Consider the following 27,949-nt stretch of genomic DNA (forward strand, 5'->3'; position numbering starts at 1 on the left):
ATAAGAACATACTTCCCTGCAGTTCCTTGAGAAGACGACCCGAGGTTTAAATACTTCGGTTATCAATTTTTAAGGGGTTTGTTACTTGTGACAACCAAAATATTTGTACCAAAGGATTTCTGTTGGTTTAGAAACTATATCTACAACGCGACTATTTTTATAAAATTCTTTACTAGTAAAAATCCCAACGTCAAGGTTCCATTCAACGGGGGCTCCTGGGGTATCAGTATACTCTGCGACAAAATCAGCTAAATACTGGGACTTGATGGCCGTGCGATCTTCGTACTTGAGGTCGAATTCGAACAACTCAATCGCCCATTGTAGGATTCTTCCAACTAAGTCAGTTTTTTGTAGGATGACTTTTATGAGTTGGTTGGTCCGTATTCTGATGGTGTGGGCTTGAAAATATGGTCGAAGTCACCGAAAGATAAGTATGAAGGCGTAGGCGAACTTTTCTATCTTTTGGTAGTTTAGTTCAGCCCCTTGCAAAGATTTGCTGATGAAGTAGATGGGTTGTTGTCTGTTTTTGTCTTCTCGGACTAGCGCTGATGCTATCACCCGACTTTCAACGGCGAGGTATAGTATCAACTCTTTTTCCTGTCGAGGTTGGGTCAGGATGGGTGGTTGCCCCAAGAATATTTTGAAGTCTTGGAAGGCTTGTTCGCATTCTGGGGTCCATTCGAACTTCTTCCCTTTCCTTAGTATTGCGTAGAAAGGGAGAGATCTTAGCGCCGATCCGGCTAAGAATCTGGACAGGGCCTTTAGTCTTCTGTTTAGCTGTTGTACCTCTTTCACGTAGGTCGGGCTCTTCATGTTGAGTATGTCTTGGCATTTGTCTGGGTTTGCCTCAATGCCTCTCTGCGTAAGCATGAACCCTAGGAATTTGTTGGCCTCTACTGCAAAGGTACATTTTGTCGGGTTTAGTCTCATCTCGTGCTTTCTTATAGTGCTGAATACTTTGGCGAGGTTGGGCAACAGTGTTTCTTCTTTTTGGGGTTTTTATTAGCATGTCGTCTACGTAGACTTCCATCAGCTTCCCGATGTTGTCGGCAAACACTTTGTTCATCAACCTCTGATATGTGGCCCCGGCATTCTTGAGTCTGAACGGCATTACTACGTAGCAGTAGTTCGTTCTCAGGGTTAGGAACGAGGTCTTCTCTTGGTTGGATCGATGCATTAGGCTCTGGTTGTACCATGAGTAAGCATCCATGAAGGAGAGGTACTGGTATCCCGATGAGGCGTCGACCAGGGTGTCGATGTTCGGGAGGGGATATGGGTCCTTTGGGCAGGCTTTATTGAGATCGGTGTAGTCTACACACATCCGCCACTTTCTATTTGGCTTTTTGACCAGTACAACGTTGGCCAACCACAGTGGGTACTTGACCTCCTTTTATGAACCCGGCCTCTAGCAAGGCTTGCATCTGTTCCTCCACGACTTGTGATCTTTTCGGGTCGAGCTTTCTGCGCTTTTGTTGCATTGGTCGAGATCCAGGGTACACTGCCAGTTTGTGGTACATTAAGCCGAGGTCTATGCCGAGCATGTTCGCTGCCTTCCATGCGAAGAGGTCAGAATTATCCCTTAGGAACTTTATTAGTAGCTCCTTTAGGTCCTCTTTTAGGTTTGCACCTATGTTGGTTGTTTTATCTCTGGTGTTGCCAATTTGGACATCTTCTGTCTCGCCTTCCGGTTAGGGACGAAGTTCCTCGCGAGTCTGGTCTCCTCCGAGTTCGATTGCATTGGCTTCTTTACCTCTGGATCACCCTTTAGGTTCAGGCTTTCATTATAGTAGCGTCGCGCGAGCTTTTGATCTCCTTTGACGGTGGCTATGCCTTCTGGGGTTGGGAACTTCATGCATAGGTGGGGCGTGGAGACTACCGCAGTGAGCTGATTTAGGGTTGTCCGGCCTATAAGAGCATTGTACGCGGAGTTCACGTCAACCACGATGTAGTCTATGCTCAGTGTCTTGGACCAGGTTCCCTTTCTGATGGTCGTGTGCAGTGGGATGTATCCGAGGGGTTGGATCGGAGCGTCTCCTAGTGATGCACATAAACTAGTTATGCTACGATTTAGGAAATTGCACGATCGGCAAAATTCCTTCCAGCAAGTGCACCGGTTATCGTCAAGTAAAAACTCACAATAGAGTGAGGTCGAATCCCACAAGGATTGGTTGAGTGAGCAATTCGGATTAGAAGTGTGTTCTAGTTGAGCGGAATCAAGATTGAGATGAGTATTGCGGAATGTAAAATTGGCGGGAAAAGTAAATGACAAGAAATTGAAATGGCGGAATCTTAAATTGCATGAATTAAAGAGCAGAAACTAAATTGCTGAAATTAAAAGGGAATGGGGGTGATTGCATGAATTGAGTAGCAGAATGTAAAGAGAAAGTGGAAATCAGAAATGGGGAATTCATTGGGTTATAGGAGATATTGAGATCTCCGAATCAAAACATGTTTATCTCTTTCTCAACCAATGCGTTCATTGAATTTTGCTTGGCAATCTTATATGATTGGATCCCAATCCCTTGGCTCACCAATTCTCTCTAAAAACGAACAAATTCCCAATCCCTTGGTTTAAATGTTCATAAGAAGAGATGATGCTTGATCACTGATTATACCACACAATTTCATGAACCACAATTTGGTAGGATTACATGTCACAATATCCATCCAAACCTCAATCCAATCCACTGTGAGAAAGCTTCTCTAGCATGAATCCTCCATTCCTTTCCCAAGGCTCCGAAGGATTCCAAGTATGAGTAGTTTCTTTCCCAAGACAACTACTCAATGGAATTAGATCGAGAAGCTTTCTAACAAAATTCAAGAGAAAAGATTGAAGAAGAAGATAAACTATTATTGATTCATTGAATTACAATAGAGCTCCCTAACCCAATGAAAGGGGGTTTAGTGAATCATAGCTCTGAATTCAATTACAAAGAAAAGGAAAACTAGCTAAAAGTGAAAGTAAAAGTCCTCTAACTTAACTCCTATCCTATTTATACACTTTCTATATTGAGCTTCAGTTGTGCTTCTTGGGCTTTGAGGCCTCTCCTTGCTTTCCTTTTGCCTTGGGTTTATGATCCATAATCTTGATGAGGTTGTTGATCCAAATCCTGTAACATTTATTGAGCCAACTTAGTGATAATCAAATAATGACACATGACTCAATAAATTGAGATTTCAAACTCATCAATCCTTCAGGCCCAATCCCATAAACCATGATATTCAATTGGGTTTCATACCAAAGTAAGTTTAAGTTAATATTTGTGCTCAAAGACTAACTTAAATCACAATATTTTTGGCCCAGAAACCTTTTCCAAGAGTGGCGTTTAAGTTGTAGTTTAAGCTTAAACTGCAGCTTAAACGCCAGACACTTCCAGTGAGGCCTTTTGTAGAAGCACGTTTAAGCTTCAGTTTAAGGTTAAACTGAAGCTTAAACGTGGAAATGGAAGAAGGTAGCCCTGGAGAGTCATGTAGTCGAACACGTTTAAGCTTCAGTTTAAGGTTAAACTGAAGCTTAAACGTGGAGATAGGAAGGGCAGCCCTGGAGGTCGAACACGTTTAACCTCCAGTTTAAGGTTAAACTGGAGGTTAAACGTGGAAAAGGGTGGAGGCATACTGGAGGTCGAACACGTTTAACCTCCAGTTTGAGGTCAAACTGGAGGTTAAACGTGGAAGCTTAGAATGGTAGCCCTGGAGGTGTCGAACACGTTTAACCTCCAGTTTGAGGTCAAACTGGAGGTTAAACGTGGAAATGGAGAGAGCAACCCTGGAGGAGAAAAGCTGTCGAACACGTTTAAGCTCCAGTTTGAGGTCAAACTGGAGCTTAAACGTGGAAATGGCTCCCTGGTGCTCTTCCCACTCCTGGCGTTTAACCTCCAGTTTGAGGTCAAACTGGAGGTTAAACGTGGAACTCCTCCCTGGGTGGCATACTCATTCTGGCGTTTAACCTCCAGTTTGAGGTCAAACTGGAGGTTAAACGTGGCATGCTTCTTTAGTGAGGCTTTTCATTCTGGCGTTTAACCTCCAGTTTGAGGTCAAACTGGAGGTTAAACTTCAATCCCAGCATTTCTTATCCTTCATGATTTTGGCGTTTAAGCTCCAGTTTAGGCTTAAACTGGAACTTAAACTCCACATGTGATATTCAAGCTTCCTTTATTGATTTTGTTGCTTCCTTGCTTAGCCTCTTCTTCCCTGAAATCATCCAAACAATTGCATCAAAGTCTTGCAAAATTTCATGAGAAATCTTCCATTCATAGCATTTAAGTAATATAACTAAAACTCATGGAATTTGCATCAAAATCATATTGTTTGGATGGTTCATTGCTTTGTTCTTCATTTAACCATTTTTGGTTACTTTAAGCTCAAGAAAATGCATAAAACAACTAAAACTAACAGAAAAATGCTAGTGAAACTAGCCTATGATGCCTTGGCATCACCTAGCCCGAATAGGCTTTTGGGATATGCTCTGAGCTCCTTTTCTTGTAGTCCAAGTTTGTCGAAGACAGATTTGAATAGAATATCTGCGGAGCTTCCTTGGTCAACCAGTGTTCGGTGGAGGTTGGCATTGGCCAGTATGATGATAATGACCACAGGGTCATCGCGCTCGGGGATGATGCCCGCGGTGTCTTCTTTGGTGAAAGAGATAGTGGGGAGGTCGAGCGACCTATCCCCTTCTCCTACATGGTATATTTCCTTAAGGTGTCTTTTACGGGATGATTTGGAAATCCCTCCTCCTGCGAATCCTCCGTTGATCATATGAACGTGCCTTTCCGGGGTGTGAGGGGGACGTTCAGCCCGTCCGCCCTCTTTATCCCTTCTTCTCTTTTTTGGCTTGTCTGTCCTGTTGGCTAGGAATCGATCTAGTCTTCCTTCCAGGCCAGTTTTTCTATGACATTCTTCAAGTCGTAGCACTCGTTAGTGGGGTGTCCATAGATCCTATGGTATTCGCAGTACTCGACCCGACTTCCTCCCCTTTTATGTTTAATTGGGCGAGGTGATGGGATCTTTTCCATGTTGCATATTTCCCGGTAGACATCCACTAAAGATACCCGAAGAGGGGTGTAGTTGTGGTATTTTCTGGGCTTCTCTGTGGGCTGGTCCTCCTTTTTTCTTGACTCTTTATCTTTGTCGCGAGGTAGGTAGGAGAACCCAGCTTTGGAGGTTTCCCTTAGTCGGGAATTTTTCTCTATGTTAATGTATTTCTCAGCTCGTTCCTGTACTTTGTTCAGGGATGTGGGGTGTTTTTTAGATATGGAGTGGCTGAAGGGCCCCTCACGTAGACCGTTGATAAGTCTCATGATGGCCTCTTCTGTGGTAAGTTTCTGTATGTCGTGGCATACTTTATTGAACCTTTCCATGTAGCTTCGGAGGCTTTCCCGATCTCCCTGCTTGATCCCTAGCAGGCTTGGAGCGTGTTTAGCTTTATCCTTTTGTATGGAGAACATGGCTAGAAATTTTTTGGCAAGGTCGTCGAAGCTTGTGATCGATCTTGGTGGTAGATTGTCGAACCACTTTATAGCTGTTTTGGTGAGAGTAGTCGGGAAGGCTTTGCAGCGAGTTGTGTCCGAGACATCCGTGAGGTACATCCGGCTCCTAAAGTTGTTGAGATGATAGCTCGGGTCAGATGTCCCATCGTATGGGCTCATATCAGGAGCTTTGAAGTCTTTTGGAACTTTGGCTTTCATAATTTCTCTTGTGAATGGGTCTTGCTCCTTGTGAGGGCTAGTGTCGTGGTCGGATTGTGTAGTTTTGGCTTTGAGGTCGGCTTCGAGTTTTTGGAGTTTTTCTTCCAGCTCCTTGCACCATCTTATTTCTCTTCGCAGATCCCGCTCGGCTTCTCGTTGCCGTTCTGCCTCTTGTTCGAGCTGTTTGAGGCGGTCTTGTTGCTCACGGATGGCATCTAGGATTTTTGCATTTTGTGCTGGTTTTTGTCTTTTTTGGAGGGATTCGCTTCTTTTGGGGACGGAGGTGTGGCATCTGTGTTTTTTGTTGGTGTACCGTCTTCTAAGCCAGAGGTATGGTCGTTGTTAGAAGGGTTGTTTGCCATGATGTTGGGATGACTTCTAAGTTTCCCGGCAACGGCGCCAATGTTCTGGGGGTTACCTGAAATGGAGTGGTTGATCTCGGGCCAGACCTTCTAGTCCGCTAATAGCTGCTGTGTCCAACTTGTCGCAGCGGAGGAGCTGCTCAGTCCTTGATCACCGATGGGTGGTGGTACCTGCAAGAGACTCCGATGCTTAAGTCAGTACGGGCTTTAGGCAGGTTTTTTTGTAGAATTGGAGTATGAGTTATACCTGGGTGCACCAGTGTATTTATAGTAGTGTTTGATGATCTTCCTTTGAGATAAGTTTGTTATCTTATCTTATCTTTCGTGGGTGAGATCGTTATCTTTGGCTAACCGCCTTCTAGTGGTCGGTGGTCCTTTCATTCTGGGCCTCCTTGGGGCTCTGTGGTGATCTTCCGAGCTCTTTGAGAAGAGTTCATTGTAATGGGCTAGCCTTTTAAAGAGGCTGGTCCCTTGTCTTCGTGCAACCCAGACTAACGAGGGGCGGAAGTTCGATCAATTAAGAGATTATAATATAATAGAACAGCGTTGCGAGTATAGCTCTTAACCAGCAAAAATCCGCCTCGTCAATTTAGAAAGGTTGTCACAAAAAAAAAGTTTAGAATAAAAATACTGGGAGTATGAATCCTAGGTCGTCTCCCAACGAGTTGCTAGAAAGGGTGCTAATTTATTAATCAGGAGTCTTTCGAGAATTTTGAGAGTTGAATGACAGAAAATAAACAATCGTAATTTAGTGCAATGAGAGTTAAAAGAGATTTATAATATTCTAAATAAAAAGTCTTGACTGGGGGAATGATTAATCGGAAGTTCTATCCTTGTTGGATCTCTTAAGTGTAGTATCAAAAAGGTTGTTGTTTTCACTTAGTTAACCCTTACTAAATAAAGGAAAGTCAAGTGATTGAGCCAACTCTTATTCGCAAATCCTAGTCCTCTCCCTTGGGAAGGTCTAGCGTTAGTAAATACAGAACTAGCCAACAACTTTCAATTTAACCATCATTTAAGCCTTCCAACTCAAGTGTCTCCTTTTAATCAACCCCCATGTCAAGTAGGGAATCTACTCTATTGACATGAATATAATACTCAGAAAAATATAAGAAGAAGACATGATGAATTGAATAAAATAAATCTTGAAAATTTAATTAAAGATAAAAGTAATCCTTTTCACTAACAATCCATGAAAATAATCCAATTACCACTTTAAACAAGAATTAAGAATATGGAATAAATAAAACAGAAAGTAAGGAAACAAACTAGAATAGTATCTTCAACGGAGGTGATGACTCTTCAACATCCAAAAGCAAAAGCATAAAACTAATAAACTATGAATGTAAAGAGAACTTAGAGGAAGAGTAGTTTCTCTCTAGATTCAAATCTAAAAATCTAAAAACTATCCTAATGAGAATATGTGAATGTGTATGTCTCTGTGTGTTGAGTCTCTGCTTGTTCACTGGCTTTATTCTGTGTTTCTGGGCCGAAAACTGGGTCAAAATGCGGCCCGAAATTGCCCCCAGCGTTTTCTGTTAATTTTGCAGATCGCGCAAGTCACGCGTACGCGTCAGTCACGCGTGCGCGTCATTTGGCGAATTTCCTTGTCACGCGTACGCGTCGTCCATGCGTGCGCGTCATCTTGCAGAACTCCATTCCACGCGTACGCGTCAGGCACGCGCACGCGTCGCTGCAATTTTCTCCATTCCGCGCGCTCGCGTGAGCCATGCGTGCGCGTCAGTGCTCGTTGGTCATCTCCTTAGTTTCTTGTGTTCCTTCCATTTTTTGTAAGCTTCCTCTCCATTTTCTAAGCCATTCTTGCCCTATAAAGCCTGAAACACTTAACACACGAATCACGGCATCGAATTGTATAAAGGAGAATTAAAATATACTAATTAAAGATCTCTACGAAGCAAGTTTTCAACCATAAAACAATACCAGGAAGGGATTATAAAATCATGCAAATCATATGAATAAGTGGGTAAAGACTTGATGAAACCACTCAATTAAACACAAGATAACCCATAAAATAGTGGTTTATCACGAACCCTATAGCTCGGTCCAGGGTATGAACAGTTGGTGACTCAACTTTACATTGAAACCTACCCTATTTAGCATATACTCGACAGCTTGTAATATTCTTCTCATTAGCCTATGCAATGTCACGTTGGGCAAATTGATTTTGTCGAGCACTATTCACTACATCATCAGGGTTTTGCCCCTTATTAATTATTACGGGTGATTGACGACCTTTCAAGTGAGGTTGATTACCTCCTAGTGTATTTGGTGCCTTATAGTTACCCTAGATTGCTCCAATCAATTCATTCTTCTGCTTGTTACTTGTTCAAACTTAGCATTATTATTTTCTATCAAAAGGTTTAAGACAGTTGTCATTTGCTGAGTCAATGTGTTAACCAAACCATGATGACTTTCTACTATTTGCTGTCTAAAACATACTAAGGAATCTACAGTGTTAGGCAGCATTGTCCCTAACATTGGTAATTTTCTCGACCTTCTTGAGAACAATGGGCCTTTATGCATTTCAGTAGATGTTGAAGGTATAACGGGTGGTCGAACAAGGCACCTCCATTTGTGTTGATGATTGAATCGGCAAATCAACCTGAGTTGAGGTTGGCCCTACATATGATTGCGTCGACATTGACAAAATACCTTGTTAAGGTAGTTGTGATATCATGAGTGTAAAACTCAGTTAATTAATAAATAATAAACTAATTATGAGTGAATAAGGTTACACACTTAAATTTATAATTGGGAGAGATAAAAATATTTAGGATACGAATTAAAACACTTATCTTAAAGGTTTTGACCCAAGATTGAGCCAAACGAAACTAAAAATCAAAACGGGCCCATTGAGAGAGGGAGACCCACGGATAGAAGAAAAGAAGAGAGTGAAATGCCCGAAGTTTACTATTTATTCCAATCTTTTAATCTACATAACTTCCAAACCGTAGCTCCGATTGACGAGCTGTTTATGGCCACGAGTCGCTCTCCTCATCCTCTTCAATTCTATCCAACTATTGTAGTGAGTACATCCAAAATCTCTGCTCCATTTTTGAATTCTTTATTATTTTGCATTTTTGGGATAAATGGTGTTGAAATCTTGTGATTTTCATTCTTTAGGAGTACTCTAGTATGGATTTCAAGTGGGTTCCATCCCAAATTCGAGTGAGTTAAGGTAAGGAAGCTTTTTTTCTTTGGATTTTTCCAATTTTATGAATCCTAGGTTGAGGAAATTATAAATTTTGTTGTGAATAGCTTAATTGTTGAGTTGATTGTTGCGGGTTGATGCCTCATTAATTGGTGGAAGCTTGGATTGATTGTGGAGCTTTTGATTGGAAGAGAATTGATCAAGCTTGGATCCATTCCATTTGGTGAGGGAGGATTAAAGGATTTGGAACCGCCGTCTAAGAGGTATGGATTTTGGTTTCGAGTAGGCATTATATAAAGTTGCATGAAAAACCTAGGTTAATTGTCCCTAGGATAGGATTGAATGGAAATGGTGGTTGCTATGATTAATTGGTTGTGATCTATGAGTTGTATTTGTTGTTGAATGATATAAATGTTTATATGTAAATGAGTTTCAATATGAGATTTTAGTATAATTGCCTAAATGGTAATTGATGTGGAATTTGTGTCGGAGGCCGTGATAGGGTGAGGAATCCCCTACTTGGTAACTTAAGGTAAGTGGTGGTGTTGCTATGTTGCAATTTGTTGAAATAATGATTGATTTTAGTTTGGTTGTGGATTTTGGATATAGGAGTGTTATGTGTTATTATTGTGAAAGGATATATGATGGAATGTGTTAAATGAGTTATAATTGGGTTGATTAGGCTTGAAATGGTTAGAGATTGATAAATAAATATTTGAAGTGTTTAGAAATGGTGTTAGAGTAGATTTAAACTAAGTTGGATTAAGGACTAGTGAAAATTGGCAATTGTGAGAATTTAGTAAAAAAATTGACTTTTAACCAAATTTGACGAATCATAACTCAGCTCTCAAACCTTTAATTTTTGTGGAACTTATTTTAAATAAAAAAAATTGGGTTTGTTTGGTTTATGATGTTCAAAAAACGGACGAAAAATTATTTTAAACGAAAGAGTTATGAATGTTTGAAGATTTTGGTTTAAAAACTGAATTTTGCAAAAATTGGAGAAAACTGAGGTCTGCGTACGTACGTCCCATGCGTACGCATGAAATTTAAACAGAATTATAACGTGGTGGATTTTGCGCATTCGCACCATGCATGTGTACGCATGATTTAGGATTTATGCGTACACACGAGGTATGCGTATGCACGACTGTCCTATTTTTTAGAAAATACTGATTTTAACTGTTTTATCCTATCAAACCAGCTTTTTAACCCATGTAACCCCAATTAAGGTTTGATAACTAGTTTTTATGCTCTAGAATAAGTGTGAGTATATTGAATGGATTAAAGTGATATGTTTGAGTGAGATTGCGGATTTGAGAACCTAAGTTAATGATAATTAAAGGAAGCATATGGTTAATGAAGCTACTGAATACTGAATTAATTAAAGACAGGAGTAATGATAACTGATTGTGATCTAAATTACTTTTCTGGCAAGGTCAATGGTATAACCTGCTTGCATACTAAACCGATGTTTACTGTACTCTTGGCAAGGACGTGGCAAGGACGGTGGTGAATCCTGCTAGCACACTGAGCTACGTTATATCAGAGCAAGAATGGTGATTAATCCCGCTTGTTCATGGTTTTCTCTATCTGCAAGGTGCTAGGGCACTAATCCCCCAATCTGTATGGCAGTCTCACTTGGAAAAAATGGTATGATACTCATCTCCCGATTTATGCACCCTAATGTCTGCCTCCAGGAAAAGGTGGTAGGACACTAATCCCCCAATTATATGCCTCATAGGGATGCGCAGAAGATATATGATGTCCGAGTTAACTGCTGGATGTGTCGGGTTCTGCCAGTTTAACCGACACGTGAGCTCATAGCCAGTAGGACAGGCATGCATGATGTGCATCCATGTGTAATTTCTTGAGCATGCATCTTGTGTTTGGTTTGCCTAAGTGAATAATTCTGTTTAACTGCTAATTGCTATATATGTTGTAATTGCTCTTGATTGTATTTGCACCCTATTACTTGTGTTTGCTACTGCTAAATATTTACTGAATCATATGCTGGTGGACTGTGATATTGAAAAGAGAAAGGCCGAGAGATGTTGTGAAGGACTGAGATTATGAATTACTAATGTAGCGGAGGACTTAGCTTAATTACTCTGTTTTGGATTAGTGTGAACTTAGGCTTGGATCTTATTTGTTGGAGTTTAGGATTACCTAGTGGGTTCGTATAGTTTTACATTGTCTATTTGGAACTATTACCCTGCTTGAAACTGTTGGATTCTCACCCGTTTTGTGAATTTTTTGTTTTTTAGATACAGAACATGACGCACTTCACTGAGCGTGCTGGTTTCTCATGAACAGCAAAAACTCCTTTATATTTTATATTTTGTGCTTAGTGCTATTTATTTCTCCACTTTTGTATATGTATATGTATATCCTTCTTAGAGGTTGATTTTTGGAGAAAGAGGATTATGTGTGTGTGTGTGTGCGTGCGTGCGTGCGTGCGTGTGTCTTTTGTTTCTGTAGCCAATGCTTTATATCTTTAACGCTTTTGAGTGCGACACAATTCCTGTTTTACTTATCCTTCTTTCACAAGCTCCTAGTTAAATTATCTTTCCAATATATGTACGTATTTTTATTTTTAGGTGTCGTAATGCCTCACCACCTTTGATTTATGACTTAAGCATAAAGTTCTGTGTGGTAAGGTGTTACAATGAGTCTCGATATCATCGGTCCTAAATATAAAGGATTGACCATCATATATTGATATAAGTATGGGTTGTATCCTTATACAAAATCTTGTGGATTTATTCCAACAATTGGGTTTGACTGAACATTTGTATATATCCCGGAATAGGTAGATTAGCCAAAAATGGAAAATATCGAGGTAACCCATACATATGCTAAGTAGTCGGATTTCCTTTGACTACACTAGGAGAAGCCACTGAAGTCACATTTATGTTGTTCATATGCCTAGTCGGACTTCTAGCAAAAGTCATAGACTTCAGTGATTTGTAGTTGTGGATATAGTACTATTTCTTCAGAGTTGTGGTCTGACCCTTTTATTGGAGAGGACGACTAAGATGACATAAAAATAGATGCATTTAGACCACTATAAGGTATAAATTTATCACTTCACAAACGCATACACAACAACCACTTTAGGCAATGAATCTTACCCAACGTCCCACCGAGTGTGCCGATTTGTTTTGCCTAGATTTTACTTTTTTCGACTTTGACATGAGGTGTCAACCAATCCTGTATCAAGATCTCAATTCGGAGAGCAAATACGACTCCTCTTGCGGGTTGCGCTTAGAATTTAGAGATCGTATCCAATAGAAGTGTAAAAAAGAACAATAATTATAAAAAGCAAGTAAGAATGAACAAATGCAAACAATAAAGAATTGAAAATTGTAAGGCTTGTATTAAAATATGCAAAAATTGACAAAAGTTTGAATGAAAATAACATAATTTAAATAATAGAAAGGAAATAACATAATTGAAATGAGTGAAAGAGAACTTGGAGTCTCTCAATACTTACATGGACTCGTGACTCATATTTCCATGTGTCATGTGACTATAAATTTTTAGAGTGAATAGTGAGCGAGTGTGTGAATGAATGGAAGCTCTCCTAACTTATTGAAACTAATCTTATTTATAGAGAAAAAAAAATCATAAACTAATTGATATAACCTTACACTTCAAATAAACTTGCACTTCAAGTAATCTTGGACCTCAAGTAAACTCGAACTTCAAGTAATCTTAAACTTCAAGTAGTATTGGACCTTAAGTAGTCTTGAACCTCAAGCAAACTTGCATTAGACACCAAGCATAGACACCAAGCATAAGATAACTTTGACCATCAATCTTAACTTATTCTTATTTTCTTTAACTATAGTATTTCATGCATATCTGATCTTCGACTTTAATTGTTGAATTCTTTTCGACGTCGACCATTTGTGCCATTTGGCACAACAGTTTGTTTTAAAAAAAAAAAAGACATTTTTATAAAGATATCTTCACATGAAAATGACATTGTAAATTGTTAGATCATTCAATCAAACATATTCAATCAAATATGTCAAATAATCCAATAATTTAGAGTTTTATTTTTATGTAAAGATGTCATGGAAATATCTACCTTAAAAATATGGTATTAGACTTTTGGTATCTGTTGGTGCAAAATAAACTTCGACTAAATAATGGTGTTCGACATATATATAGCTCAAATTCAAGAATGAAGAGTGGCTCTTGAATAAGGGAAAGAACTCAAGAAGACATTTCAACATAAACATGCTAAGCTGAGTGTAAATATCGAAAGTTGAAAGAGTCGAAGTAGCAATGCTTCTTGATTTCATATCAAAGATGGAAGTTTATATCTTGACTTAGTATATTGACAAGAGTCGAAAGAGAATGCTGAGACTTCCTAAATGAGCCCCTGAATAAATGTAAATCGAAACTTAACGTTAAGGGGCAAAGGAGTTGATTGTAAAAGGTATTTTGATGATGAGAGTAATAGTCGAAATCTATGAAAGAAACACTTAACTGATTCAAAACCATTATGACGTCGAAATCCATGAAAGAAACACTTAACGGATTCTTAAAAAAGTAAGTGGAACAAAGGCAGTCGAAAAGTAAAGGTAAAAAATCCCATTTAAAACATGCTTAAAAGATTAACATAATTCTATTAAAATAACTGCTCTGAACGTGAGCTGAATTACTTAACTTTGAAGATCAAGTTCAACGAAAACGTGGATGAAGCTACCTAACAATGAAGAAATAGACATTAAACTAAAAAGAATTGGCAATAAATAAAGGAAGCGAAAATTCCTACAAACTCTGAAAAAATTCCTAGTCACGCTTATGTAAAAGAAGAAAATGGAGTGTGTGTGTGTGTAATATATATATATATATATCTATATGCGAGTGCGTTCTTTGTTTTTCTTATTTCATTTTATTTCAAGTTTCACTTTCAATTTTTTAAGGTTTGTTCTTTGTTGGATCATTTATTTTTCCAGCATTCAAGCATTTGATTTTAGTTTCAAGTTCATTTCAAGTTGATGTTTGATTTTATTTTATTCAAATACTTTGAGAAATTCTTTTCGTAATATTGTGTCTATTCAATAATACAAGTTTTACATTCTCTTTTTATTTCGTGCAAAGTCTATTTTCGACGCCTATGCTTGATAAGTCCTAAGATCGAACTCTCCTAAGATAAGTTATATCTTGAATCTCCTAAAAAGGTTATATCTTGGATCTTGATACAAGTTTAGTAGACACATCGTGCAGAAATCGAACCAAAAACCAAGCAAAATAATATTTAACCATTTCACCATTTTTATATGTAAAGATAATAATTAAAAATTATTAGATAATTTAACCAAATTTAAATCATATAAAATAAAATTTCTTACCGCTTCAAGTAAAATTTCAACCAATTTACTAGATTCTGTTAATTAAAAGAGATTAATTTTCAAAACTATTGCCACTTGTTATTACATTATCTGAGAGTCTAACACATAGTGACCACAGTCATGGTAGAATTTATTTGCAGAGGAACGGAGAAAGTAGCAAAGTAGAAAACAGAAGTGGACAGGAGTGTGTTTTTGGATCAACAATTTCTAGTGCAAAAGCAGCGCTGACGGAAGCCACGGCATTCGCCACCTGTGAAGCCCTCACCATGGCAAACGGATGCGCAGTTTGTGTCGCTAAAGCATTTCCCTTTAAAATGATGGCTCTGTGAATCACACTTTCTTCCCTCGCTTTGCACCACCATCTCCTCTGCATTTAACACCCAATCACCAAAATATACTTAATTAATACATGCATATGAAATGAAATTATATATGAAAACTAGAGGTAGAGACATATTACGAGAAGCAATGAGAAGAACCAAACAAAGGATAAGCCCAAATCGTGCCCTCTCCATCCCCTGATTCAGCTGCTGCTAGTTTATTGATTTCAAGAGCTGGAGTGCTCCTCTATTTATAGGGGTTTGGAAAATTAAAAGGAATTAGTGTTGCTGGTGGATCACGGGATTGTCCAGATGTAGCAACAATGGGTTCTCAATTAATTTGTCCTGTGGTGGCTATAGGACACGTACGTACGCATCATGATATTCATTGCAAATTAATTTGTTAATTTTAATTTATGTAGTAGTATTAGATGGTAATTAAACGCGTAGCTGTGGCACGCACGGCACCAACAACCAGGGCCAGGGATATAAATTTTATTGAAAAGCGCGCCAGAAGCAGCGGTGATGAAACTGAAACCTGTGTGTTGGATCATTGTGCATTTGTCATGAATTGGCGACCACACTACACTTGTCTTCACTGGACCGCATGCAAATGCAATACATGCATGCTATCTGTTTCACGTGCAACTGCAATGGTGCACAGAGACTGAGTGCTCTTGTGACTCTCCCAAAAATGTATTGGAAATTTTGGATCTCTCTTGAAAACAATCTTTAACAAATATTATTACAACATTTATTCATTAACAAAACCAAAACAAATAGATAAATTTCCTAATTTTTATGATATGGAAATGGAAAAGGGATCTCACTAGCAGTAGCAACTACTACGAATTTGGGGCTTTGAAACATATGAATATGACTGAGCCCCTTCTACAAAGACCAAAGTTGTTGTAGACCCTGGAGTTAAATATTTCCTACCCAAACCTAAGGGCAAGTTCTATACTTTCGTGTGGTATCGGAAGCCCAGTTTTATTTTATTTATCTTCGCCCAACTAACTCTTTTTTTTTCCCTGTCAGTAACCGCAACTAAGTCTTTTAAATTACAAGGTTTTTATTTCTGGCCCATTACTATAGACGGCCCAGAGTTTTGTCCTTATATAAATGTATTTTTCATGACCAAATAAAAGTTGTATTTTTTCTATAAAAAAAAGTGGTATTTTTAATTGTTTTAGTTTTAGGAGCATAGAAGAGTTTATATTGATCATCGGAAAAAAAAAAAAGAAAAAAAAAAGAAGAGTTTATATTGGCAGTGGCAAAGGCAATTAGTGAAATGGCAGAAGGGTTTAGGGTTTGTCACTGAATGAGATTAATTTCTTATACTCTCCTTGCATTCGCAACTTTAACAGTTTTATACACTGTACCGGTTTATCATCATTCCAGAAGTCCTTAAGCATAAAATTTAGATTGAAATAGTATTTTTGTTCAACTTGACCAAAAGAACTAAAAAATAAATAAATAAATAAATTCGACACTTGCACATATATGAATAACAGAAGTAGTTGTCATCTCAAGAAAAATGATTGCTTCGTTTATTCCAGAAGATCTGATATATTATTTAACATAAGGTTTAAAGCAAGTTCATCTAATGTAATGTGTATAGTCATTATTCATTAATATAACCGAGGTTATTAGTTATTTACAGGGTTGATGAATGATGAAAAAGTACCAATTGTTCTATGCCTTTCTTTACCTAGCAAAAGGAAACAAAAAACACTTATGTAACTTTGTTGCCTCGTTGGTCTGAATGATGGTGGTGCCCCTCGTCCAGCACTTCATGCCTTAAAAGTATCAAAAGGTTACACACAGGTACGTATATAGATATAAAAGCATTTCTATTCAAATCTGATTAAAAAACAAAAAGGAAGCTAGATATGTTATAGACTTAGTGTACTAATCAGTGGGTTTTATGATGAAATTCGGTGCCAAAAAAAAAATAAATAAATAAAAAAAAGAGAGAAAGAGGGGGAGGAGGTTGTTAAAGTGAGCAATGTACTGCTGGGACACTAAGATTGAATATTTTAGGGTCCCTTGAATAATACCCTCGCATTCATCAATTTAGTAGAACACATTGTGCTAAGACAACAGGTATTAGGTATATACATGGAACTCAAAGATTCTAGGGTTATTAGAGCTTAGATAAGCCTTAAAGACTATGAAAAGAAAGGAGTATACAGACAGCATGTACATGATAGCCACAGTATGCATAACCATAATGATTATTTAATTAAACAGATTATATTACGACAATATGTGGTTGTCAAGCTAATGGGTACAGACTGTTAGTAACTTAGTATTATAAGGTTTAGGGTAACTGGTGTAGAGTCCAAACTCCAAACTGCAATATAATGTGACATTTTAGAAGGGGTATTGGGCCATGATAGTAATAATAGATAGATGTTCACATCAACTTTTTCATCCCTGTTTGCAAGTGGGAACATCGATCATGACTCCTCTCAAGCACATTTCATGCTTGATTACAATCCCAGCGACATACAAATAGATATAGGCCCCACCTATATATATTTACATGATTTGGATAACATCACATACGTATACATTACAAATAGAGCCATATTCCATCCCTAATATGAATAAGAAATTAAAGGACACACTCTTATATAACTCCAAGACCAATTATGCACCTTGATACTTATCTTCAATAATGACAAACAGCTACAAATAATAATAATAATAAATAGTAATAATGAAACAGAAAAACCACAGAAAGGGCATTATATATAGAAGATATATATGTATTTTTATATATAATTGATTGAACACATAATAATAACAAAAACAAAATATATATAAGGAAAAATAACAAAAAGAGCATGCATTCAATTCAGGCACTGCTGTTCTTCAATCAGAAGGGGAAGTCTTGGTCTTCAAGCGATAGAGGAGCTTCTTCTTCTTAGAGGTTGGATTATCAATGGTGAGGACAACTTTTCCAGCCTCACCAATCTTGAAACTGTTGCAAAGCACTGGTTCTTCTGATGAAGAAACCTTTCTAGCCTTCTGAATAATCACTGTGTAGCTACCTTCCGAGCTTGGAACAAATTCAGCACCATAGCTTACTTCCCAGCCTATAACTCTCAGCTCCCAAGAAAGCAAACATTTCTGCATGTTCCCAAAACAAAATTAAACTTTGGATTGATAAAAAAATAAGACTATAATAATACCATAACAGTTCTATGCAGTGAATGATTCATTTAACCACTGCACGAGGTTTTCTTTTGTAAAGTGATTTATCCTTTACACTGTATCTGGCTTCTAATAGTCTAATATTTTTTTAGATATATAAAAAAGAGGTGTAGGGTTTAAGTATGCAGCCCCCATAAATGGATCAGCATCAATGTCAACATCACTATCATCATTAGGTAGAAAGAGATCATATTATAGTAGCTTGTGTTGCAAACCCTTTTTTCTTGCAGAGACTTATTTTCTTACTCTTGAACATAACGCCTCTTTATTTTTCAGTAAGTATTTTTTTCATGTTTCATTTCATAAATCCTTGTCAAACGCCGGATATGCAACATAAGTATCTGACAAATTCATATTATTGTTTGTACAAAATATACAATCGGGCTAATCAAGCACAAAGTGGTCCACACGCATGTTTCATAGGTTAACTAAACGGTGAAAAAATACAACATAACTTGGACAAAGGGAATATTTTGGCTCTTAGCGATATTAAGAAATAAAGCAAATTAAAATTCAACAATTAATCCTGCCTCCTAGCTCTACCACAAAGGAAGTTAGAGTTAGACCTTTTCTTTTCTATGCTTGTTTTATTTATTTATTTTGCCCATTGGAATATGCATATGTTGTTTGTTTCTAGGTCTAAGTATTACTCCAATATTATATACGGCTCTTCCGTATACATACTCTGACATTAATATACGGAATTATAAAATGTTTGAAAAAACGTTTTCCAACAATGAAGTAGATAGTGTTCAACGGTTGAAGACAGAGGAATCCAATGCAATATTCCACGTTCCAATGTTTGGTTCTTTGGATTCTCGAAACCAAACGAATCCCGAAAATTACGAAGGAAAAAAACTCACCTCAGTAACAGGAAATTCCACCGTATGTTTCGTTGCTGGCTTCACTGTGATTTCCGTAACAGCATCGGAGTTTCCGAACTCCCCCTCTTTGCTTAGTCCACCATACTTCACCGGAAGTTGCTCTGCACTTATGTATCTGAAATAACCAAAAAAAGTACAAAGAGGGCACTTTAAAAGCTAAGCAGAATCCAAACAGAAAACTAAACGGAAAAGACAAGGAATAAGCAAAGTTTGAATCTTTTGGCCTTAACCTCAAAAGGGTGTCTGCTGATTTTGAAGGCCCTGCAAACACAAACTTGCTCTTGGTTCTCTGGGTAAGGAAAGGGCTTATCATTCTATTCACAGCAAGGTACCACCATGGCACATTGATGAACACCTGAACCAAAGGCAAAGAGGATCGTTTATATGACTTGTGATTTGCATGCAATTTGAGAATAACGAAAAAGATGAACCTGTTTGGCCACAAATTCAGGGTAATTGTCCTGAAGTAGCTGAAGGGCTTCTTTGGTAGCTTGTCTAAGCTCCCACTTGGCAAGACCAGGCGAGTTCTTGAGATCATTGACCTGAACAATGGTGGAAATGGCGCCAGGGTTGAAGTCCAGTTTCCTAATACTCTTCTCCAAGAACTGAATCCTCCATCTCAGGAACCTCTGCCTCTTCTCCTCATCAGAGAATGTCTTCTTATACAGCTCCTTGTTCTCGAACTCGCCGAATATGTTGTAACAAACAGGGTGTCCTTCTTTGTCGAATCCATGCATGAACACCACCTTCTCCAGTTCATCACAACCTAAATTCTCCTCCATTAGCTCATTGATTCCGAACTCTTTCCTCCACCGGATTGTATTCTTCATCATGGCGAAAGCGTCTTTCACTTTGAAGTCTCTGGCGCGCAGGAACTTCAAGAGGATGACGTCGCTTCTTTCGTCTGCAAGCAGCGGTATCCCCCAAATGGATACCTCTTCCGGTGGCAATGGCACGTCCTCCTTGGCTTCTTGGCAAACTTTCTGTGCCGGTCGATGTGGACTCTCTGTTGTTGAAACAGAGACAGCAACAACGGTCTCTTCAATAGCCTCAACAGTTTTTGCACCATCATCATCAATGGATGGAGCAGCCACCACCTTTTCTTCAACCTCAACCACTGCGGTTTCTTTCACTTCTTCTCCCACCTCGTCCTCGTTGTCTGTTTTCGTGGCAGGTTCAGAAACTTTTTCTTCCTCTTTCGTTTCACTTTCTTTCTCAGCAGTTACAGCTTCTTCAGGCTTGTGTTGTTGCTTGGGTTGGTTAGGGACAGAGAATTGGTGGTTATTAAGAGCTTCCTGAACGAGGCTCTTGAGTTCTTGTAGCGCCTTGTTGTGGGTCTCAGGGAGATCAGAAAGCTTGGTGCTTTCTTCCTTGAAGGTTCCTGATTCCGGAAGCTTGGAGAGGTGAGTGCCCAAAGTCACGGGCTGCTTCTTCTCCTCCTCGGCCTCAGGCGGCGGAACATGTGTAACCACCACCGCCTCTTGGTTCTTTGGAGCTTCCTCGGCCATCATCAATGAAGACGTTTAAGATGGTGAGTAATTTGGTGGAAAGGGGTTAGAGAACGAGGGTTTATGTAGAGGAGAACGTGCCAGCTTGGAACATGATATGGGACCCACATTCACAAACGTGGGACCTCTTCGTCTTCGCAGCACACCCCACGTTCTATATTTCTCTTTCTAATGCAATGTTCTTATCTCATAAATCAACGGCGCCATTGCCGCTTACCCACTTCTCATCATGCTTTTTCTTCTAACTTATTTCTTAAAACAAATATTCCGATTATTTTATAAAGTCATGAAATGAAATAACAAATCTGTATCTGTATCACCACTTTATAAAATATATTCAAACTCAAGTTACATACACATCATTTCTGCTCATCAAATTATTATCCAATAGGATGGACCTACATACCGTTGTTCACACCCACACCACTCTCATCTCAAATTGATTTCCATTTTCCAACCCGACACTCATGTTCGAGTTTCAATTTTAATTCCATATAATATATAGCATTTATTTGAAAAACGGTCCTGTAATGATAACTATACCGGCCCTTAATAATAATGAATTGAAGAAGAACTAAATATAAAACAGAAATACACCAACATTAAAAAGAGGGTAACTGGGTAAGGAATAACGTTAGGAGCTTATGAGGTCGAGTAGGTACTTTACTTTATGCGGTTCAGCCCTTTGCATGTTTTTGCTTTGTTGTCCCTTGAAACTATCTAGCTGTACCCTCCATTGCATCCAGGCCGTTAAAGTGTTTTCGATTTGGCCCACATTAGCACAGCATGCATTTTCATTGCATTGGATCTCTTTTTCCTTTTCTTTTTTGGGATGACATAAATTTAAATTACTTTTGAATTAAAAAATGACCTGTTAGTAAGAATAATAATAATAATATATAATACTTTCATTGTTCTTTTACTAAATGACCCAAAAGAGGTAAATTTTGCCCTCCCACACTTGGTTAGCCAAATAACTTGACTTTCTTGTTTATATATGCGAGGAGTAAAAAATGTATTTGGGAACCTTCCAACTCTAAAACAAACAAACAGGTTCTTACAGGACAACGTGAAATTATGGAGTAATTATTAATTTATTATCTGTAGATAGCAAGAAACAAGAATACATGGATGTTCTTAAATTTTTGGTCTCGGTTAATGAGAAACAAACAAACAACAGGACAAGAAAACCAAAGAACAAAACACAGGTCACATTCTTCTTCAAAAGATTCAATGGTCGGCCCAATAATAGACTAACACATGCTGCTCCTTTGCCTATTAATAGTTCAATGAAGCCCAATGCAATGGATCATCGGCGCAGTCTTTTCTGTAAGGCCCATATGTTAAGGCCCAAAAGATGACAAAAGAAAAAGATTGCAAAACCCTAACTCCCCCGGGTTCCCGCTTCCTTCAGCCTTCAGCAGTTCGTTCGGCCTCCTCGAGTTCCCCTGTCGTCGCCGCTGCCAGCCTCCTCGATTACCTCGTCGCCACTGATCTAAAACACTGATCCGCCGTCTGCCCCTCGCGGCTTTCTGTTTCTCGCCACTGACTGGACCTGCCTCGTCGCCAACAGCTTCTGCCACGCAGCCGACTACTCCTCCTCCATCTGCAGGTTTTTTTTTTTTTTTTTTTCTGTTTGATACTTTGATTTGAAATTAATCTTTGTGTTTTTTATATTTTTGTTTGTTTGTTAACCTTCTGAATTTGTATCTCTGTTTGTTTGAAATTGTTCCATTACCGCTCACTGTTTTTGACGTTTTTTTTTTTATTCGGGATTTGTTTTTCCTTATTTTGAATCTAGTCGTATAAATGCAGAGTCTCTTCTTTATTATGGAATTTGCATTTGGTGTTTAATGAAACCCTAAACAAAATACATGTTTTGTCACTAGGTTCTAACAAATATTGTAACACTGTTTTCACTCCAATGACGAAGAAGAAGAAGAACGGTTGCAAAGTGACCTGTAATCAGGAGCTGAAAGAGGATGATAATGTTGTGCACGAGCAAGAAGAAGAGGAGAAGCCATCTCAGAAGAAGGCAGGTAGTGAAATTGATGAAATATTCGCTGGGAAAAAGAGAAAGAAATCTGATGATGAGAAAACAAATAACAATAAGAAGAAGATGAAGAAAAAGAAGAAGAAGACCAAAGAGCAAGATGATAATGATGATGGTGGCTTTCTAGACAAACCTTCCCGATCAAGAAAGAAAACCAGTGATGGACTCACAATCTACACTGAAGATGAGTTGGGCCTCAATAAGGCAGATGCTGGAGGTACTCCGCTCTGTCCATTTGATTGTTCTTGCTGCTTTTGATGCTTTGCCGGAAACTTTGCTCTGTGATTCTGACCCTTTCTACTTGGATGCATTGCCTTTTTTCTTTCTTATTATACTTTTAGTAGGATCAAAATAGGGTTCAGGTTACCTTGTGTTGGGATCAGTTGGAATTTTGGAGCAGAGTTACAATAGCTCTCGTTGTTGTCCTTCCTCTGTAATGTAATTGTGTATGCAATTATGCATAGGTATTAGTAATTTATTAATGAAATAGTGGAAAATCTTTTGAAGTCCTTAATCTCATTACATTCAACTCTTTTCTTTTTCTTCCCCTTTTTATAGAATTTCTCATGTTCAATTTGGATGTTGTTCTTAGTTCTTACTGCTTAAGTAATGCGCCAAAGCAATATCTGTTATGTACTTACTATAGTTTCTATAGGCATTGGTTTTAGAATCTGTTTCTGAATCTTTATAGACTGATGATTCCCAGAAAGCACATTCATTTTGTTTGGTGGTATTAGTTTTTGTCCAAGTAACTACATTTGCTATGTCTTCTTTGATGGAGCTATAAAAATATAGGAGGCAACGTTGCAACTTGCAAGCACCTAGAGTTTGCAAGGTTGCAAGCACCTAAAATTTGCATGTTTAAGGTAAAAGTCTGTAGTTATGATCTACAAAACTACAAGCACTTGCTTGTGTTCAAACAAAAATTATGTAGTAGTAGTTTGAGTCGAACGTATTTGTAGTTATTTGACATGAGATATTATGTTAACTCCACAATTCATTTGCCATCAAATGAAGTTCTAATAACACCCGCACCCATTCAAATATATTAAGTCAAATTATTATTATCAATAGCACAATTCCATAACATTAGACCTTTCAATCTTGTGAAAGCAGTATACATATACACTATGCATTAGGATTCCGAAGTGACATAGCCCTTCCATTTTTTCTGTTTATTTTTTTTATTTTCCGAATTGAGCATTTAGCAACACATTTCTTTTTTTCTTTGGGCTGTTCAAACATACCTTACATTATTAGCGAAGGAATAATCAAATATTATCACAGACCTTGTCACTTGATTGATACTGAAACACGTAGGAGAGAGAACTAATACTAATGTGCTTGGCTCTTTTTTTTTTTCGTTTATAATATTAAATTTATTATGCTTATAAATTATTCCTCTTTGTTTATTGAAGAAATCTATACGATTATAAAGTTACAATTAACATGAATAGTTTGTTTTGTCAATTACAATCAATGGTGACAATGACCAATGGGAACGAAACAACATGAAGGAATATTCGGTCAATGTCTCAATGAAACAGAGGCTTGGGCTGCACTCTGTTGAAGACCGTAGATAGAGAAGTTATTACATGACATCTAAAAGCAGCAGTGTGGTTCAATTTTTTGTATACATCCCCCCCACCCCACAAATTCTAACATCTTTTTCCCTTTATTTCTACCTTTGTCTGATTAGAGAACCTCTTGTAATAGATTCATATTACAGGCCTGTAAAAGGAGTAAAGAAAATAAAAGGAGTGTATAGTACTAGTTGTTAGAAGGAAAATATAATAATCTTTGCTCTATAAGGTACATTTACGGTAATACCCAATAGTAGGTTGGCATCTATTTGTTTCAGCGTTGTGAATGTAATGAATGATTGAATCGATGTGATGACAATGATGGGTATATGTAACTAAAAGTGTTGTTCAATCTTTCCTAGCCATGATGCACTTTAACAAATCATGCTCGATTTTGTTTTCCTTTTCTTTATCTACTCTGACAACGATGTAATGGTTAAAATAGCATTCACTCTTGTGCAGCTAATACAAACAGCATGCGAAACTTACGCACTGCCAGGTGCCAACAATAGATATCAATATCATCATCGTTATTATTAGGATAAATAAATAAATAAAGGAGATTAACTACATTTAGATTCTGTATTAAATCTATATAAATCGTTACATAGTGTAGGGTTTCAAGAATCTACAAATAAACCGCTCAGGCATGTCGTGATTTATGTTGAAACGAAAAAGCAACAGAAAATGCTACAAGCGGTAGCGATTTCCGAAGGGAAACACAAATACATAAAATGCAAAAGGATCACTCTATGGTACAGATGTTAATTGATACAGATTTACAGAGATTATTTTCTGTTTGACACGTGTTATAGCTGAGTGCAGAGTTTGAGGAATGAGGGGAGTGGAATTATAGCTTAGTTGTGGCTTAACCTGCTCTTACAAGGAATAATAGAAATTGGCAGAGTTGGGTTTTGTTAATAGGATCTTGGTATTTTCGGCTTCATTGGAGGGTATTTGAATCTTAATCTTTGTGAATTAAGTGTGTATTATAAGCCAAGTAAGTATAAGGTTCAAAGGAAAAAATTTGCATCATGTACCCAAGAAATTTGACTCAAAACAAAAAACAAATGGAAGAAAATATGTACGTTTAAAATCACGATATAGAAAATACTCAATCACTAGGCAAACATCTACCATTATATATAAATGTGACCAATTGAAAGTATATGATTAGTATTAATTATCAATGAAAATATATAATAATAATAATAATAATAATAATAATAATAATAATAATAATAATAATAATATATAAACTGCTAGTAGTAGTAGTAACAATAATAAAAGAAAATAAAAATTCTTATTTAAAATGTTAAATGATTGGAAGTAATTTTAAAAAGTCTAAAATATTTTTTTAAAATTAATTTTGTTTACTTGTACTAGAAATTAAAAAATTTGAATTTAATTACAAAAAACTAATAATATTATAGTTTATTTCAAATGACTATAAAATCCTTTTTAGGATAAAGTTATTTAATTATATTGGAAAATGAAGATTTAAATAAGTTTAATAAATAAAGGTACGTAAATAATTAAATCAAATAAATAAGTTTAATAAATAAAGGTACGTAAATAATTATATCAAGATTTGTTCTTATTTGCTAATCTTAAACTTATGTTCTATGTAACTATTAATTTCTAGCAAAAATTTTGAAAAAATATTTTGAGAGGCAAATATCATATAATGTCATCTAAATTAAAACTAATAAAAAATCTGCATAAAATTGGTTTTTTTTTTTTTATATCTTTTGAATATATTTTAGAGGTGACAAATGTAATGTGAAAAAAATTAATGAGATTCATAATTTAATTTAATCAAAATAAGAGAGAATAAAAGTTGGTGTTTAAATAATTTTTTTAATATGTAAAAAGTAATGTGAATATTTCCACAAATATAATTTTTTTAAAGTAATTAGTTCAGGATTACATTAGTTCTTTTTATTTTTGCTGTCCTATAAAATAAAAAAAGAAGTTTTTTTTTGGTGTCTTCAAAATATAGTCATTGGACTATATATGAAACGAAGCCCAACAATGAACCCTTACAGGGTTGCAGTTGCTCATATCAGTTTGGATGCGACTCGGTTGGATAACACATGTTGCGACAGGCTCTGACAAGTTGCTGTCTACCAAATAGTAAATTGCCAGATGTCTACATGACCTTCATCGAATGGGAATATTTGTATGAGGATATCTGTACATTATAATTGGCCAATGCGAAATACAATAGCAATTTACATGGATTTGATAATTCTTGAGAGAGTGTAGTGGTTTATGGTTGATAATTGATTTATAAATATTAGTTGAACGTGATTGTGATGTAGAGTTGTCAAATACAATGTTTTGGGAAGATAATTTTTAAATTTTTATACACTACAGAGAGAAGATTTAGAAAAGCAAAGATAGGGTATGAAGTTTATCACAAGAAATTTTTGAGTGTTTTTATCCATTCATCAAATATTTTTGTGGATGTTCAAACTAGTATATTATAAAAGTTTGTGATGTATAGAATTAAGCGGGTGGAAAAATTATTCTACAATATCTACTATCTAGATTGCCATAGTATCATCTAGTGTGAACCCATAAGTTCTATGTAGGGATCGCAAAAAAATCCACACACACACGATGAGGAGACTAATGGGGAACCTGCAAAATTCCAACAGGGACAGAGACTCACCCTCGCAAACAATGGCAAATCTAGAAATTTTATAAGACGGAGACCATATTAAATACAAAATAAATTAAAATATAACATAACAAAAAGTCAATAAAATATAATTTATAGTATATAAGTCAAAATTAATAATTATATTATATAAAAATCAATATTCAACTACATACTTTAGGATTTTGGTATTTTTAAATTTGTTCTGCAATATTTCATATAACTAAAATTATCATTTTATCATCTGAAATAAATTTTGAAGCATTATCTTTTTTAACATATACGATCATATAATCTGCTAAAATTTTATTTTTTATCTTGTTTTAATAATTTTTATTGTTTAAAAAGTCTATTCAATTGTTACTGTTGTCATAGAAAGAGTCAAAATAAAATTTTTTTTATAGTTGTTACTTTTTTACATTAATCCAAATCTATATTTTTTAATAACTTTTCAATTATTTATATATTTATACGTTTTTATTATTTTTTAAACCTATTTGTTAATTGTTACTAATATATTATAATATACATTATAATTTATACATATTAAGTTACTAATATGCAAATTTTTTTTAGTGTGTTAATATACTAATATATATATATATATATATATATATATATATATATATTAATTATATAATAATAAACTAATAGTACTAATTTAAAAAAAAAAATTGGGGGAGGGACCATGGCCAGCTTAGCCCCCCTAAATCTGCCACTCCCCACAAATAAATGAAAATGGGGGAGGGGGTGAGGATTGAGGTACTTGTCCCATAGGACCTGTAAAATTCCCACGAAAAAAAATTTACTTAAATATCCTTATATATATAAGTTGTGTAAGTAATTCTAATTCATTTTATTTTAATTTATATGTTAGAAATCTTATGTATATGTTATTATGTTAAACTTGTATTTGAATTGTGTTTGATTTGATATATTTAGTTGAATTGTATAAGATTTTATTGTAGTTGTATTTTTTTTTAATTTAAAACTTAATATCCATAGATACATGTGAGTATCTGCCTCCCCCACAGGAAAAAATAAAATATGAGAACCCGTGATGGAGATGGGGAGGGGATGGGGTGCATTTTACTACAATGGGAACGGGGGACAGCGGAAGGGCAAAT

The 27,949-nt window shown here is 36.6% G+C and overlaps 4 protein-coding genes across 4 annotated transcripts; 1 reads left to right on the plus strand and 3 right to left on the minus strand.

The window, feature by feature from the left end:
- Window positions 1-4,859: 4,859 nt before the first annotated feature.
- Window positions 4,860-6,046, minus strand: LOC148572307 (uncharacterized). The gene is made up of 2 exons (XM_088507450.1): window positions 5,998-6,046; window positions 4,860-5,899 (listed from the first exon to the last, which is right to left on the minus strand). Exons 1-2 carry the CDS (start codon window positions 6,044-6,046, stop codon window positions 4,860-4,862), a joined length of 1,089 nt encoding a protein of 362 aa, XP_088363576.1.
- Window positions 6,047-14,643: 8,597 nt separating this feature from the next.
- On the minus strand, window positions 14,644-15,201 carry LOC107634605 (defensin Ec-AMP-D2). The gene is made up of 2 exons (XM_016338030.3): window positions 15,048-15,201; window positions 14,644-14,954 (listed from the first exon to the last, which is right to left on the minus strand). Exons 1-2 carry the CDS (start codon window positions 15,100-15,102, stop codon window positions 14,785-14,787), a joined length of 225 nt encoding a protein of 74 aa, XP_016193516.1. The 5' UTR covers window positions 15,103-15,201; the 3' UTR covers window positions 14,644-14,784.
- A 2,464-nt stretch (window positions 15,202-17,665) lies between these two features.
- Window positions 17,666-21,113, minus strand: LOC107630896 (patellin-3). Its single transcript, XM_016334178.3, has 4 exons — window positions 19,445-21,113; window positions 19,244-19,368; window positions 18,993-19,128; window positions 17,666-18,045 (listed from the first exon to the last, which is right to left on the minus strand). The coding sequence occupies exons 1-4, from the start codon at window positions 20,522-20,524 to the stop codon at window positions 17,788-17,790; spliced, it is 1,599 nt and encodes a 532-aa protein (XP_016189664.1). The 5' UTR covers window positions 20,525-21,113; the 3' UTR covers window positions 17,666-17,787.
- Window positions 21,114-21,996: 883 nt separating this feature from the next.
- On the plus strand, window positions 21,997-23,080 carry LOC107634606 (stress response protein). The gene is made up of 2 exons (XM_088507524.1): window positions 21,997-22,133; window positions 22,411-23,080. Exon 2 carries the CDS (start codon window positions 22,446-22,448, stop codon window positions 22,830-22,832), a length of 387 nt encoding a protein of 128 aa, XP_088363650.1. The 5' UTR covers window positions 21,997-22,133; window positions 22,411-22,445; the 3' UTR covers window positions 22,833-23,080.
- The last annotated feature ends 4,869 nt before the right edge of the window (window positions 23,081-27,949 follow it).

Source organism: Arachis ipaensis, chromosome B3 (genome assembly GCF_059453495.1).
Source record: "Arachis ipaensis isolate K30076 ecotype BB chromosome B3, ASM5945349v1, whole genome shotgun sequence".
Lineage (NCBI taxonomy): Eukaryota > Viridiplantae > Streptophyta > Magnoliopsida > Fabales > Fabaceae > Arachis > Arachis ipaensis.